Genomic DNA, 17,277 nt, shown 5'->3' on the forward strand with positions numbered 1-17,277 from the left:
AAACCAAAATAGAGGCAAGCTGAAGAAAACCTAAAGATCGCAACATGAGCTACAGCGAAAACACGCCCAGGGAGATCAGTCAATGTCTGTGTGTGTGCGAGAGTGGGACAGCGACAAGCAGCTGTGCTCTGGCTGCAGTCTCTGTAGGGAGGGGCGGGCGCTATGTGTGACAGTTATGAGGATTTTATGAGCGCCAGTTTTGATGAGTTTTACTCATATTGTGCTCATACTCGTCAAAAATGCGTTATCTGTACCGAATACTCTGAAACGATTACCCGGCTCAACCCTGATAATGCTCATCCTCAGTATCCAGTATCCATCTAGTACTAAAGGTACTAGATCGATGTGGGACCATCATTTTTCTGTCTGGTACTAAAATGTGTCAATGTAAATTTATTATGTGAATATAACAGCTTTAAAACAAATCACGGTAATCACTGAAGAAACAAACGAGACGTACCTTATACGCTCTGATCTGCCTGGAGATTATAGAAGGTTTTATTATTCAGCCTTTGAACCAACTGCAGACATGCAGCTGTTAAATATCACTGATCAGACATGCAGTATCAACAGCTCAGTTTACTTTTGCAATGACTTTTGTCTGCTCCCCCTATGAGATCAGTCTTGGTTCATTAATATCAAATTACACTCACATATCACTGGTTAAACTGGTGTCCCACCCAGTGCCCATCCAAAATAGAGCATGCTGTAGCTACCACATCACAACGTTGCCAGATACAGTTGCTATAATACAATTTCCATGACAACTCTGAAAACTAAATTTTTTTCTAGTGATGTGATCTGTGCGATAGGTATCATTTGCAGATGACTATTCTGTGCATTCAGAACAGCATTAATCTGCTTAATAAATAAATAATTGCAAAATAAATGATTGCTCAGTCTCCCTCCCTCTCTTCTCAAGAGATTTTTGCTTTAATGCGGCTGTTTCCCAAAATAGGAAGTTCCCCTTGTCTTTCCCCCGCTTCTGTCCCCAGTATGGAGACAGAAATATGTAAACAAATGGGAGGCTGTACTTGCCTGCTCAACACTGTAATTCTTTACCATCTTTTTCGCCGTTGTGTTTATATTTTTCAGCTAGGGGCCAAGGTGCTGGCCATTGAAGGAGTAAACTCTGGCAGCATTTCTGATGAAAATCTGTAGAATGGTTCATAATGTTCCCACATTATCTGTACATAGAATGACGTGTCCGTGAAAAGCTTGTTTTTACGTAGGCACAGATGTTAATACCACAGAGTTAAGATAAAAAATTCCATCTTTTAAAGGACTTTCTGCTTTTACTGAAATCAGTCATGACCATCCACTGACATTCAATGTGAAAGATTCCACTAATTGGGAAGTTGTTGTTTGTAATGAAGTATTGTGAGAGATTTATGTTCATGCTTAGCAATTGGAAAACATTTTAGTGCCATTCAACTAATTGTTTCGACTTCATAACCCACAATTATATATTTACTCAAACCACTCCTCAACCAACCATAGCGGCCACAGCTGTTTTGGACAGAAAACTCCATCAATCCCTTTTGAAAAGCACCTATATGCCCCAAATATCATATACAGAGTGTTGGCACATAGTGGGTTAACACATTGTTACATTTAACAGCTATAAAGTCAAATAGTTCCCGTCAGGAGTTTCCAGAGATCAGCGCTGCTCCAAAAGTAGAAACCATGTTGGGCTTAGAGCAACTCTATGCATGTTCTGTGTGTGTTGCACACAGATTTTACACCTAGATCATACAAAATATCTCTTAGCTTGTTCCACTGGTTTCATAAACTGAAAAGAGCCATGAATGCAGAATTAACTGTGCCCCTTGTTAGTGCAAAAAGTTGTTGGTAAGTCTAAATTCACTTTAGACAAGGGCAGCCGATGCAACCATTATTTTTTGAGAAAACGAAACATCCTAGATATTAAAGGATATTTCAAGAACAACAAAGATTAATGAGTGCTTGGCTCTTGCAGCTGTAACTGAGCTGCACCCTCAGTAAAACAGAGGGAAACATCACCCAAGGCCAAGACACAGGGGTGCATGTCTCAGTGAGGTAATAAATACATCCATCCTAAGCCCCTCCTGCAGCTTGCCCAACTCTCCGTAGCAGCACACGCTGTTTTTACTTGTCTGCAAGGCTGCTTGCTGATTGTGTGCCAAGGAAATATTTCCTTTTCTATGTCTGCGGACAAATCCTCCACACCTTCGTCTTAACTTGGTGTCCTTTCACACTCCTTTGTTGTCTGTCTTTCCCAGCTTGATCTTTCAGTCTCTAATTGAGTCAGCAGTGTTGGAGGCAAAGGCTCAAGGATGTCACTCGATGTTCACAGTGGTTCTTTGTTAATTGCCTGCAGAAATGACGGAGAATTCCTGCCTTCACAGGAAGTTAACTATTGAAACCAGATTTCTCTGTAAACATTAGTTGATGTCCCAGGAGGAGGCACAGAGTTTGTATTAAGCTGCTCTGGCATCTGTTCCTAATGCAGTCTAATTCACAACTTGCTCAGTAAATAAGTCTACTTAATGTGAAATTAAAAATTGGGAAGACTGCACCCTTACACTAACAGTAGTCATTCACTTTAAGCTGTTGATATTTTACATGTAAAACTCTAAACCTGCAGCTATTTGATATGGGATGTAAGCAATTGCATGTATGTAATTAATGGCCACACATCTGTCTCACAAAAAAAAGCAGGCACCAGCTTAGAAAGAAAGACAGGGCAACAAAGGGGAAGATTTCCCTCACATGTGGTTGAATCTGTGTTGACCTCCTCAGATTGTGCCAGTAAAGAAAGAAGGGTGAACATGATCCACAAGCCTCTGTGCTCTGCTGGCCGCTCCAGCGTGGAACCGCATTGTGCTGTTTGTAACTCAAGCCACAGACATGAATAGCGCTCTTGGGATAATGAGTAATCTCTGATCAACGTATGGATGGCTTGTGCCTTCTGTTGTTTTCCAGGTTTTTTTTGTTGTTGGTTATACTGTGTGGTTGACCTTATGCTTTTAAGTCATTTGCTCATCGTTGTTCCATCAGTGCTGTTATGTAGTTCCCTGTATACATCCACCTTCCCTTCAACAGCAATTTTATGTTCTTATATATAGCAATAATTTGACATTAGGTAGGTTGGAGTAAGTAAGTGTGCAGACTAGTCCAAGGAGATCTTTAAAATAAAATCCCATCTATAGATTGCTATCCAGTTTATTAATATAGCAGAATGTGTAATACACACATAAACCATGCTTTCAATTTTAGCTGATTAAAGTAGGAGGTGTTTGAAGCTTAGAGGCTCAATCAAATGCCTTAAATATGTTTAAACCACTGACAGTGTGGGTTAGTGAGAAATATGAGTTGGAAGGTTTTTGGTCAGTGTCCTTGCAGAAGTACTTCTGTCCCTGACCTGTCATTGGCTTGCAGGAACCCATGTGAGGAATGGATCATAGTCTTTGTGGAAGTCTCTGCATGGTGACACACATGGCAGTGTGTATGTGCTTGTGAATTTTTTGCAGCAATTTGTGTACGTTCACAGACTAAGGCTACAGGAGGGTTATCAATTGATTCTAATGAGTTTGACATGAAATTATGCTAATTATATGTTGAAGAAGTGATTGGATGTTTTTTTCCACACATTTATTTTGAGTGAACAAGAAGGAACTTACATCGAGTCATCAGCAGTCTGATAGTTCGTTACTTGAGCCTCAGTCATCCTGAGGCCAACAGTGAAAAACAGTGTGTTCATTGCATTTCAGTGTTTACCACCCAAATATGTTCCACATTAGGCTTATGTTACTGCAGGTCCCCAGTCAGTGAGGGATCACCAGTCGTTACAGTTCACAGTCCTGAATAGGTTGATAAGTTTTATTACTCCTTCAGTGAGAACAGACTTTAATGAAAGTAATAAGTTGTCTCCTGTCAATTGTTTTATGGATACTGTATTTCATATTGTGCAAATGCGGTGGCGCAGTGGGTAGCACTTTCACCGCACAGCAAGGCATTTCCGGGTTCGACTCTTGCTCTGTGTGGAGTTTACATGATCTCCCCGTGTCTGTGTGGGTTCTCTCCGGGGTCTCCGGCTTCCCCCCACCTTCGAAAACATGTGCTTCAGGTCAACTGGTCATTCCAAATGTGCCTGTAGTGTGTGAGTGTGAGCGTGCATGGTTGTCTGTCTGTGTGGCTCCGCGGTGCACTGCCGTTGCGCCCGGAGTTTGCCCCGTCTCATGCCCTAAGACAGCTGGGATAGGCTCCAGCTCCCTGTGACCCGCTACGGGGGATAAAGTGGTTTGAAGTGGATGAATATTGTGCAAATGAGCCAGTTCCATTTGCATTATTAGTTCGTCACAGCTCACATGTGCTTGTTTGTGTTGTCGTGTCAACATTTTTTCTCCTTCTTTTCACCAAAAAAGAGCTTCATTACAATTTACTTTCACAAGTAGAAATTTAATGTTTGACCTGCTTAGGTTTTATTCGCCTTTATTTTTGTAATCCCAGTTTTATCTTTTAAGGACCGGAATCAGTCTGAAACTGTTTAACTTGTATATGATAATGATTAAAAATATAGAAATTAAAAAATAGAATTTTGTCGAAATTATTAAATGTCATCTGTATAGAGGCAGCTTGAATTTGTCTGATTATGTAATCAATGCCCTGCAGGATGTGTGTGTCTCACTCTAATTTGTTTGAAAAGCTTACAGCTTAATAACTGCTGACAACAATCCGGCACTATATTGACTCACAAATATCAATAAATTGCTCCATTGACCAATACACTCCATACTGCATTACAGAATGTAATTGAAGAGAGGTGAGCTTTGAACACTAAAGCATTTAATCAATGCTACGAGCTACAGCAGAACAGCAGAGGTTGAGAATGTTTCATTACATTAGAGAGTGGTCGTTTACAGGCACCTAAAGTTATTAACTGTCTGACTACATGGGAATGTAGTCAGACATTCAGTGTATTCAATGAATGGCAGAACCTACAGAAAAGGAAGTTTTCTCAGTAGCTTCAGTTTCAAGAGAAAATGACAAATCAGTTTAGTCCCTGGAGTTGTAAGAATATTATTTGTTAAACATCATGTGTGTCTTTGTCAGGGATTAATATCATGTATGAGACACCTGCAGACAATGAGTAAACTCTAGTTGGGTGTGTTTCCTCCTGAGGTTACACATTGCTCCTACAATTATTCTAAACTATGCATCATCTCCAAGGACAATTCCTTGTTAGTTTTTTTGCAAGATAATTTTATTTACGGATTGAGGCATGAGTTGGAAAGCATTAATACTTTCAGTTTTTTTTGTCTTTACTGGACCTTCATCAGGACAATGATTAGAAACAATGAGAAGAATTGTTAAATAGGGAGTGGTTCCTTCACCAATCACATTCCATTTTCCGGTTGGAATAAACTATATGATAAAAAAAACTGCAAGAAAAGTGAATGCACTACAAATATTTGAAAGAGCTTTGTCAATAAAGTAATTTGTAATGAAAGAACCTGCAGATTCATCACGTTTATACGAGTTGAGGCTTTGAAAGTGTTACTCTGTCAGTAAGTCATGCGCAGGCTTCGGCATGTCAGTGGCCCATTTGTAAGAGGAGCATTTTATTGACTCAATCCTTCTGTTCCAGGTCGTTTTCAGTGAGGTGGAGTGCTGTTATCTCCTCATTTGAAAGACAATCACATTGAGATTTTGTTTGCTTTTTTACACGTCAATGGAAACCTTTCAAAAGGAACTGACTGCTTTTATTCCGTGCTAAACTTGCCACTTTTCTGATAAGTACTACTGAGCCGCTCTTTTGGTTCAAGCCATAATCCCTAGAAGCATTTTTCATAACTTCCAGTTCATAGCTGTAAATATGAAACAGATGACGTTAAAGTAGTTTAAAATAGTTTATTTTATATTTTTTATAATTTTTTTATGTGAATTGAATGTTTCAAATGTGCAGTGTGAAAAGCTGCTGTCCTGTCAATTCTCTGGGGTGCAAAATCAGTCAGGGGTCCCTGCCATCTGTTTCTCTATTTCAGTCCAAAGATGGTGGTGATCAATAGTGATCAAGTAGCAGATAACACTCCTGATTAGCCAAAGGCCACATTTCCTATGACAGTCATCCTTCCTTAAAGGAAAGCACACATGGAACAGAGCAGCATTGACATGTAACAGCACAATGGTCTTTATTGCTCTAGTCTGTTAAATAATACTGTACCCCCCTTTTTTAAAAACCCTTTTTAGTACACTCCCAATAACAGTGATGATAAATCACATTGATATGTTAATAGTTTGTCCTTATCCTAAATCCTTACATACAATTCAACACAAGATGTCAGTTGAGTTCATGATGTGGGTCTATTGTGATGGGAAGAACGTGCAGCGGGTTAGGGTGATTAAGGATAGGGATGGAAGTGTATTGACTTGTGCCAATAATGTAATGTGAAGATGGAAAGAGTACTTTGAAGAGTTAATGAATGAGGAAGATGAAAAAGAACAAAGACTAGAAGAGGTGGCTGTTATGGACCAGGAAGTAGCAAAGATTAGTCAGGATGAAATGAAGAGATGATGAGTGATGAAGAGTGGAAAGGCACTCGGTTCTGATGATATACCTGTGGAGGTATGGAAGTGTCTAGGAGAGGTGGCAGTAGAGTTTCTGACTGGGTTGTTGAACAGGATCTTAGATAGTGAGAAGATGCCTGAGGAATGAAGGAGAAGTGTGCTGGTGCCCATTTTTAAGAACAAGGGAGATGTGCAGAGTTGTGGCAACCACAGAGGAATAAAGCTGATGAGCCATACAATGAAGTTATGGGAAAGAGTAGTTGAAGCTACTGTAGACTAAGGGCAGAAGTGAACATCTGTGAGTAGCAGTATGGTTTCATGCCAAAGAAGAGTACTACAGATGCAGTATTTGCTTTGAGGATGTTGATAGAGAAGTACAGAGAAGGCCAGAGGGAGCTGCATTGTGTTTTTGTAGATCTGGAGAAAGCTTATGACAGGGTGCCCAGAGAGGAACTGTGGTATTGTATGAGGAAGTCTGGAGTGGCAGAGAAGTATGATAGAGCGGTGCAGGACATGTATGAGGACTGTAAGACAGTGGTGAGGTGTGCTGTAGGTGTGACAGAGGAGTTCAAGGTGGAGGTGGGACTGCATCGGGGATCAGCTCTGAGCCCCTTCTTGTTCGCTATGGTGATGGACAGGTTGACAGACGAGGTTAGACAGGAATCTCCATAGACTATGATGTTTGCAGATGACATTGTGATCTGAAGTTAGAGCAGGGAACAGGTGGAGGAGAAGCTAGAGAAGTGGAGGTTTGTCCTGGAGAGGAGGGGAATGAAGGTTAGCCGCAGTAAGACAGAGTACATGTGTGTGAATGAGAGGGACCCAAGTGGAAGAGTGAGGTTACAGGGAGAAGAGATCAAGAAGGTGGAGGATTTTAAGTACTTAGAGTTAACAGTCCAGAGCAAAGGACAGTGTGGAATGAGGTGAAGAATCCTGTACCGGCAGGATGGAATGGGTGGAGAAAAGTGTCAGGTGTGATGTGTGATAGAAGAGTTTCAGCTAAAATGAAAGGAAAGGTATACAAAACTGTGGTGAGACCAGCGATGTTGTTTGGTCTAGAGACAGCGTCACTGAAGAAAAGACAGGAGACAGAGCTGGAGGTAGCAGAGATGAAGATGCTGAGGTTCTCTCTGGGAGTGACCAGGAAGGATAGGATCAGGAATGAGTACATCAGAGGGACAGCACATGTTAGAGGTTGTGGAGATAAAGTCAGAGAGGCCAGAGTGAGATGGTTTGGACATGGGGGCAGCAGTGGCTTAGTGGTAGAGCGAGCGGTAGAGCGGGTTGTCCTCTGATTCAAGATCGGCGGTTCGATTTCGACTCCCGTCCAAAAAAACCCGTAGTGTGACCTGACAGTGGGAGGTGTCAGCTCCCCTCCGGAGCACTGCCGAGGCACCCTTGTGCAAGGCCCCCCTTTCACAAATTGCTCATTTCGGGCGAACCATGAAAGAGCTGCCCGCCACTGTACCTCCCCTTGCATGCCTACAAGCCCCCTTGTATGTGTGTTTGTGTGCTACAGGGGCCTGTACTCACTAATATGTATGTATGCATGCATTTGATCCACTAACTAGAGTGTGCTTTCTTAATTTCCCTTCGGGGATCAAATCACTATATAAGAATAAAGTTAAAAAAAATTTAAAAAATGTCCAGAGGAGAGATAGTGAATATATTGGTAGAAGGATGCTGACTTTTGAACTGCCAGGCAGGAGGCCTAGAGGAAGACCAAAGAGGAGGTTTATGGATGTAATGAAAGAGGATTTGAAGGTAGTTGGTGTGAGAGAAGAGGATGCAGAAGACAGGGTTAGATGAAGGGAACTGATTCACTGTGGCGACTCCTGAAGGGAAAAGCCGAAAAGAGTAGAAGGAGAAGATGCAAGCACTAATAAATGTAGCTTCAATTAAAAAATCCCCAGCAGAGCTGACAGCTGTGGCTTGGGGGGAGGTGGAGTGGTCATCCACTTTATAAAGGGTTGGTGGTTCGATCTGCAAGTCCAGCATTCTACCTGTTGCAGTGTTACTGAGCAACACACTGCACAGGAAGAATGTGATATAATGATATAATTGAGGCACTGGATAATAAGAAATTTTGTGTTGCTCTTTTCATCTATCTTTCAAAGGCCTTCGACACTGTTGACCACCTCATCCTAAAGCAACAGCTGCTCAACATTGGGCTGTCCGAGCAGGTTGTTGGCTGGTTTGAAAATGACCTCTCTGAGAGAACTCAGTGTGCTAAATATGATAATATTCTCTCTAGTGAATTACATGTCACATCAGGGGTCCCCCAGGGTTCTGTCCTGGGTCCACTTTTTTACTGTTTATGTTAATAACCTGGGAGAAAACATTCCACATACACAGCTTCATTTTTATGCTGTCATTTACTGCAGTGGTGCTACCCTTGCTCAATCTCTCAAGTATTTGCAGGCTGCTTTTGATACTGTTCAACTACGCCTGCCTGGCTTAAAGCTTGTGTTGAATGCCTCAAAAACTAAAATGATGCTGTTCTCTTACGCCGGGATGAGAGCAGATTATCTTCCTACCATTAAAACCCTGCATAGCAGTCAGATTGACCTAGTGACACAATACAAGTACCTAGGTATTTTAATTGATGAACATTTAACTTTTAGACCACGTTTAGAAACTCTACTAAAGAAGCTTAAGCTTAAACTAGGCTTCTATTTTAGAATAAAATCCTGTTTTTCCTATGCTGCCAGGAAAAAATTGGTTGAGGCTACGTTCCTCCCTTTGCTTGATTATGGTGATCTGCTATATATGCATGCCCCTCCTCAATGCTCACATCGCCTGGACACTGTGTACCATGGCTCATTGAGGTTTGTCACAGGATACAAAGCTCTCACTCACCATCGCACCCTGTATGCCAAAGTTCAATGGCCCTCCCTGACCATGCGCAGACGTACACATTGGTACAATTTTATTTACAAGTCTATCCTTGGTCTGTGCCCCTCTTACCTTTGTGGGTATATTTTATTTAAAACCAGTAACTATTGTCTGCGCTCCAGTGACATCCCTTTATTGACTGTCCCTAAGGTTCGCACTGAACTTGGCTTTTATGTTTTCTGCTCCTGCAGCCTAGAATCATTTGCAGTCGGAACTACAGCTTCAAAAGCTGATCCCAATCAGGGATTTTAAAAATTTGGTGAAGGGTATGGAGGCAGATTCCATTGGGGTCTATAACTGCTTTCCTTCTTAGACTTTGATGATTTTTCCCTGTTATTGTATGTTTTATAATGTATCTGTTTAATTTAATTGCTGTATGTAACTGTAACTGGTGCAGCTGCCGTCTCGGCCAGGGCTCCCTTGCAAAAGAGATTTGTAATCTCAATGGGATTCACCTGGATAAATAAAGGTTAAATAAAAAAAAATAAAAATCCTCCTGTGAGATTAATAGAGCATCTCACTATGAAAAGTGAGAAACTAAAGTTAGGGTTAGGTCTATTTGTCCCAACCCCAGCCAAGACATCATTGTGGGTACTTTGATTCAGAATTCAAATGCTTAACTCTGATGCTTTAATGATATAGTTTTAAAGAACTTTATTTTCATAAACTTCAGGCAGGGATAGGTGTAATCCCTTTAAATGAGCACAAACAGTTACTTTCCAACACTGAAACCAAGTCAAATGATTTCTGATTTTAGTAAGAAAATTTGTGTGATCAGTTTGATTGTGGATAACTTAATGAAATATTAGCATATCCGCTTTGGAAATACATGAACTCAACATTCAGACAGATACACAATAATTTCCCAGTGGCACACTGGTGACCTTTACAGCTGTAACTTCCATTCACTGATGCATCATCATTGACTCTGTACTGTCAGTACATCAATTTATTTTAACACTTGATTGGGTGAGGAGGAAATTGATTGTCCAGAATTGTTTCCAAAAAATGCAAGGGCGTTTGGAATAGTAGTTTTTAAAAAATGGAGTTTCTCTTGTGAAAATTAGACTTTATGTAATGCTTTTGTGATGTTTTTTTTAAAAAAACTGCCTGTCACACATAATGAATAATTGAATGATTTTACATTTTAAGGAAGATAAAGTCATCCTGTAATTATGTGATTCTAGGCAAAGTCATTGAAGCTTTGATTTGTTTCAACCCAGCAGGCATAAAACCATCTGCTTGAAAAACGAACACAAAATATTTTATCCATGATTTTTCCCCAGTCTGACTTAAATAAACATGCTGCATACTTGCTTGAACAGCAACATGAATCACACTGAGTTTTCAACATCATTGCTCCTTTATGTTCAGCTGTACAGTCTCAGTAATAACCTAATCTAGGTCATGAGGTCTTCGTGAAAACTTTCCAGACTGTCAAACTAGGAGACATTAAGATGAAAATCTGATGTAAAAAAAATCCACATAGATCCTCCATTTACCCCCTTCTAAAGCTCACTTTAAAGCCCTTCTAAAGGAAAAACACTGCCTTTGAAGAAACAGACCTGTAGCTACAACGGGCTGTAAAGTTTCCATGGTTGGGTCTGTGGTCAGATAATGAAGCTGAGGCAGGAGTGTGCCTTCGCTGAGCCTGTTTCTTGTGGCAGATTGCAGGGAGGGTGACTTATCAACGTTTGCATACTGAACCCAGTTCCCTATCTCTAAAATCAGTCCTTTGTCTTAAAGAGCAAGACTGTAAATCCACATTAGGCTTATACTACTCATACAGTGGCCCGTGCACAATGACCAACTTGATTGTGTTGGGGGGGGGGGGGGGGATGCAATCAGACTTGGATTCATTCTACCGCCTTATCAGGTTTACTTGGCTGAACTTCCTCTGGCTCCAAAACATTCCCATGCCCTCACATTTGTCTGCAGTCGTCTATTTTTGGGTTCCTTCAGTCAGCAGCCCTCGTTGTCATTACAGACCATACTGATTGTCAGGTCGTGTGTTGATAAACTGCCTTAGATCCAGGCCACGGATGAAGTAATACAAAATTCTAACATTATAATTAGCGAAAAATACTCACTGGAAAAAGCACCAGAAAAAAACAACAACCTGATGAATTGATAAGAAGCTAACTGTAACATACTGTACACTTAATCTACAAAAGAATACTGAAATTATGCATCAATTTAAAAATCAAATACATTCTGTCTCCTTTATTTACATCTGGTCCGGCTTTACAATTTCAGGTAGTGAAGGCATGTTTGCAACATGATACATGTCTTATTCCATCTCGCTTCAAAGCGGTGATGTATTGCGATCGTCAGTGTTCATTCGTTCGTTCGTTCGTTCATTTGTTCGTTTGTTCGTTTGTCCACCAAATGTCTTTTCAGCCAATGCAGATAGAAAAATGAAACAAAAAGCACATTACTCATGTGGCAAAGGGGATGAAAGTGAGATGATGATCTTGACCTTGAGAAAAGCAGGTCACGGTGAAATTTCAATTTTTATACACTCAGGAGCCGGATAAGATAGAAAGACGAGGGAGAAGGCCAATGTGAGTAAGACCCTAGATCAAAGATACTGCTTTGACCTATATATACACTAGCTTTGATCTATGTTATTACTCACACTGGCCTTCTCCATAAGCACTAGTCAATCCACTAGTCAGGTACTACTGTCAGGGTACTCTGACCCCTGGGTCAAAGGTAAGTCCCGGGATGTTGCAGTCTCTGACAGCCTTGGTCCTAGTTTTATCATGTGATAATCTTTTTTTTCTAGGAGCTGTTATTTTCTATATCTGTATCTAGATTTTTCAGGGACCACAGGGGAACCCACCAGACCTACTGTCAGCGAGAGGAAGGAATAGTTTGAGCTGCTTGTTTTCAGATGTTAGAGAACTGCATGTCTAAACAAGCCTCACAGCAAATGAATTTACAGCATCCGTAATTTTTAATGATGCAGAATTCTCAGATGCTGATTGGAAATCTGGAAGAATTAAGTCATATTTAAAAACTACTGTCAAGGACAGTGGAGCAATCTTAATTTCACCTTTTACCTCAGGAGCAAAGGATGAGAAAGAGAAAAAGGAAGACAAAGTTTTTGACGGAAGTGGATGTAAAGATTTTGTTTTATTATTTTTTATTATGCGTTGCGTCAGAGAAACTGGAAATAAAAGTCACACGAGTAGTAATGAAATGAGAAGCTGGGAGAGAGCATGAAATGTCATTGTGGTCTTTTATTGTTGTGGAAAGAACAGCTGTGTCACATTCAGGGGGAAGTTCAAAGCTCCATGTTTAATACAGAATACAAAATGTGGGAAGCAGATGAGAGATCTGGCTGTCTTCCAAGAGCATGCAGCCAGGGTATAAACTTATACGTCCACCACTGTAGTTTTCTTCCACTCTTTTCCATGAAGTGGCAATTTATCTTTTACCGGTTTCTGAAGTAAAACTCAGGGCGTTCCACTCACCCAGAATCCTGACTCCAGCTCTGCTTTATGTCCAAACAGACGTCTTTATCCAGGAGACACACAGGTGCATGTGAACATTGCACACCTCTAGCCTCTATGAATAATCTGGCTTTTCAACTCGTCACTTCGGGGACCTTTTTATATCTCATGATTACTGTGTAACCATTTTTGATATGCATAGATTCACTGTACAGACTTTTACTGCTTTTTTGAGCCCACTACAGACATTTACCTCCTGGCAGAGGTTCAACAACACAATAAAGATGCTGTAGTTGTATTTGTAGGCAAAAAGTTGTAATTGTTTCCAGCAGCCAGTTTGGTACCAGAGTTCTTTCCTTATTTTTTCTTCTCTAATGCTGGGTCCCTGACGTCACACTACACTGAGGTTGATGTGATAGTTGATTAGCTTCAGGTTCAACAAATGAAGAGAGTGGGTGAAGGACAGCACGTGTGAATGCCTGCTTTGTATTGTGTTAAGTCAGCATCTTAACTCAAACATACCCATGAAAAGCCCTGGTGTGGAATAATGTCAATGAAAAATTGTATTTTTAAAATAATGTTCATTTACAGTAATATGTGCCTGTCAGGCATGAGATATTTTCCTCCAGGGTACAGTTTGAGGCTGTGCTGGTATTTCTTCCCACATGAACATTACAACTAGGGTCAGGATATACACCATGCAAATAAATAAAATATCTAAAAATGGTACAAAAGCTGTAGACACTGTTACGGTTGAGAAATAAACCTTGAGTTTGTCGCCACAACCCTAAACCTCATACGTGGTGGTAGTTGTGAGGCCTGGACCAAAAGTTCCCCTTGGCTGCTGGAGCAGAGTTAATTGGAGCCAGGTTTAGTCGGAGTGTTTGGTATTCACTTCTCGAGCCAAGTTTTGATCTTCCCAACCCTTTTCACCAGTCTGCACTCGAGAGCAGTGTCATCTGATGGCATGACAGATATTCTGCATAAAGAAAGCTGTTTCAGATACACTTATCGATGTTTATGTTAAACACAATTGGGATGAAAATTGATCTGTCCACAGTTTGTTTCCAAGGGATTTAATCGGTTTTGATCTATCTTGACTTTGTGTTTCTTTCTAGGCCAAAGACCAGTTAAATAGGGGCAATGACTTTAATTTTATGTTAGATGTTAGTTACTGTCAGGTTATCTGTTTTAAAATCTCCTGAAATATAAAGGGTTTGACAGTAGGACCTTAGGATAGAAATGTAGAAATAGATAGTGATATACATCATATTAAAAAATTAATATCTTTTTTTCTGTTTTAATGCAAAGAAATTCTTAAAGAATCTGATCGTTTTATCCAGAAGCAAAACGAACTTTAGCATTTGTTGGTATATTTTGCTTAAAATCTATATAATAAATATAGATAAATGTATTCCTAAAGATCTGGCTTGCTCTCAAAATGACATAAAACTCCAAAAGGTTTTCATACCAATGTTTATATGTTAGCTCCTAGTTAAGCATGTAAATGACTGCTTTGATCAGTGACAAGTAAACAATAGTAAACAAACATGACCCGCAATCAATGTAGGCTGTCTGGTACATGGATTTGGTTTCTGTAATACAACTACTCCCATTTGTTCAGTTCAGAAACACTGTTGAATTTGATAAAAACAATAAATCATCAAAACATTTTTTAGTTCATTTGCCTAATGATAATTAAATTTACAGATCTGTAAACAGAAGAAGACAGGACAAAGCTGCTGTAATAGACTATCATGCATCACTCTCTGTGCTGTTTAAATAGACATGTGTTTCTCCAACCATGAACAGAAGGCAGGAAATTCAGAATGAAAATGGTCCCTCAATGCTGGAACTACAGCAGCCTGAAGTTTGGCAACTTATCTGGCAACTTGTCTGGAAAAATTCCTATGTTGTTATTTCACTGCCAAAAGCACCACTAGAGTAGCATAAATGTGGATTATATTTGTGACATTCTTCAGCTTTTTCACAGGTAGCACTAATGTCTTCCTCTATCAAAGTGCACTGACATGACTGCATGTATCTTACAGTGAGAAATGACTGTAAAACTAAAATAAGGAAGCATGCCTGAAGATGTAAACCAGAAAAAGCAGTGATTCACCTATTTGTACACGCAGAAGCATTTTCTTGACCTCATCATGACTTGTTGGGGTCTTTGTGCAGCTGTCAGACGGTTGCAGATAGTTCTCAGCTGCTTTATAATAGGGTGATGAAAAATGCTTTCTGTCTGTCTGTGATTGTCCAAGACTCTTGTTGTGGGCCCAAACACTGTCCTCATATCACTCACAGACACCAGTACTCAATCTGTCAAGCTTGTGTGTGTGTGTGTGTGTGTGTGTGTGTGCGCGTGTGTGTTCCTGTGTGTAACTTGTCTATCGGCAGGTCGCAGGAAAGGAATACACCATGTGGGATGACTTCCTTGTTGAAGGCAGATGCGGCGGTCAACAGGAAATGACCTTGGGAAATCTCCTCCAGTATATCAAGGTACAGCCTCCGTATTCCTCTCGGAAAGGAAACATACTTTCTTCACACCCCGTGTTACTGAGTGAATATTTTAATCTTTTTATTCCCTTTAAACCTGTTCACCTTCCTCTTGAGATGAACAGGTTTAGAGCACCAATTGTTTCAAATTCATGGACAAATTGCGCCTACCATTCAGGACTGAAGAACTATATTTTACAGGAAAGGCATAGTGTTTTTTGAACCATCAGCTTGCTTTCAATGATAATATTTGCAAAAGTAACTGAAAAACTCTACTACCCATGCCAGATCAGTGCTTGTGAAGAAACAATGGTGGCATATTAAAAATAAAATTCAAAATACTTGAGTCATATTCATTGTCTAATTTAGCTCTATTGTCAAATAAAAATATCCTTCCTGGCTGCCTTAACATAAGCTTATTCTGGATTCTCTATTTTGTCACTGCAATTGCAAGACAGGAACAAGTAGCACTCAATATATCCCATAGTGTAAAAAGTGTAAAAAGAATTACAAGGAGTGTAAAAAGAATTTCCCCAAGAGGGATGATTAAAGTATAGACTATTATTATTATTATTATTATTATTATTATTATTATTATTATTATTATTATTATTATTATTATTATTATTATTATTATTATTAGTGTGACAGATGTGGATGCCACCAATACGTTAATATATTATTAATATTTGATAATCATCATAATACTTGTTTTTGTTCTCTCTTTCAAGTAGGTTTGCACAAGCATAATTTTTAAGATAATGTCAGATGAGGAACCCGTCTGACTTGTCTTTATGCATTGAGGACATTGTCTTAATAAAATAAACGGTTCAAGAGAGACAACATAAACTTTCTGAAACATCACTCCCTGTTCCCTCTTGACCAACAGAGATATTTGTTGGACTGCGTGCTGAGAATATAGGGTAAATAAATTTGTAAGTGATCTAATGGGCTCCATGTCTTGTTTAACCTTTGACTTACCTGGCTCCCTGTGGTTTGTTTGTGAAGACAATAAAGTGCTTTCTGACCAGCTGAAGTTGGTTCAGGTCACAGGTCATCAGCAGACTGTTGTCTTTTTAAGAATTGCTTCTGTACTAACACATGTAGCCAATATTCTCTCTGTATATCTATTTGTGTTCGTTGTACAGGTTTTGTACATTTAATTTTAATTTATGTCTGTGTAGGAAAAGTATGGTTTGAGCATCTCCTGTCTCTGCTATGGACCAGCTCTAATATATAATGGACAAGAGGAGCGACTGAAACAGAGGTATATTCTCTTAAGATCAAACATTTGTTCAGTGTTCCAGAAAAATACATGAAAAAAAAACAGTTGGCATGAAATCCTCGAAACAAACAATCTTAGTATGCAGACTCTCTCTGTTTGATTAGATGTTAATGGCAGGATGAAGTGTTTCCTTTGAGCCTGTGAGGACAGAGCTGCTGACACACTCAAATGCATCACTGGACACTTGATGATTGAGACAGCTCCTCTAGGTTTCCTTCTCTTAGCTGAGGACAGCACATAAACAGTTAAATTCGTCCACTCTCCTCACTGCATTTGAGAAGGAACATTGTTTAAGCCTGTCCAGCGCTGTAGCACATTAAAGCTGCATTTCTCAACCTCAAACTTGTTTGAAACAAATCATATTCTTTCCGCTATGGACCCTTCTCCTACTTTTAAGAACTGAGTTGCAATTAAATAGCGATCGTCAGGGGTCTTAAATCCAACAGAGAACCAGAATAAATCAGTTTAAACTTGGAAAGCCTTTCATTAATTGTTCCCTTCCTGGGTTAGTTGAAATGATTCATAAGATTTATTCTTTGTTTTAACATTTACTGTGAGGTCTTCACATTCAGCTTGAAATTCTGTGCT

The 17,277-nt window shown here is 39.8% G+C and overlaps 2 protein-coding genes across 2 annotated transcripts in view; one reads left to right on the plus strand and one right to left on the minus strand.

The window, feature by feature from the left end:
* gnai2b (guanine nucleotide binding protein (G protein), alpha inhibiting activity polypeptide 2b) overlaps positions 1-17,277 on the minus strand; it is a 189,165-nt gene that overhangs the window by 121,438 nt on the left and 50,450 nt on the right. The window lies entirely within an intron of this gene.
* Positions 1-17,277, plus strand: part of uba7 (ubiquitin-like modifier activating enzyme 7) — a 35,691-nt gene that overhangs the window by 16,875 nt on the left and 1,539 nt on the right. Inside the window, exons 22-23 of the mRNA XM_068315248.1 lie at positions 15,306-15,407; positions 16,589-16,671. Coding sequence (XP_068171349.1) covers positions 15,306-15,407; positions 16,589-16,671 — 185 coding nt within the window. The remainder of the gene's footprint in view (positions 1-15,305; positions 15,408-16,588; positions 16,672-17,277) is intronic.

Source organism: Antennarius striatus, chromosome 5 (assembly GCF_040054535.1).
Source record: "Antennarius striatus isolate MH-2024 chromosome 5, ASM4005453v1, whole genome shotgun sequence".
Classification (NCBI taxonomy): domain Eukaryota; kingdom Metazoa; phylum Chordata; class Actinopteri; order Lophiiformes; family Antennariidae; genus Antennarius; species Antennarius striatus.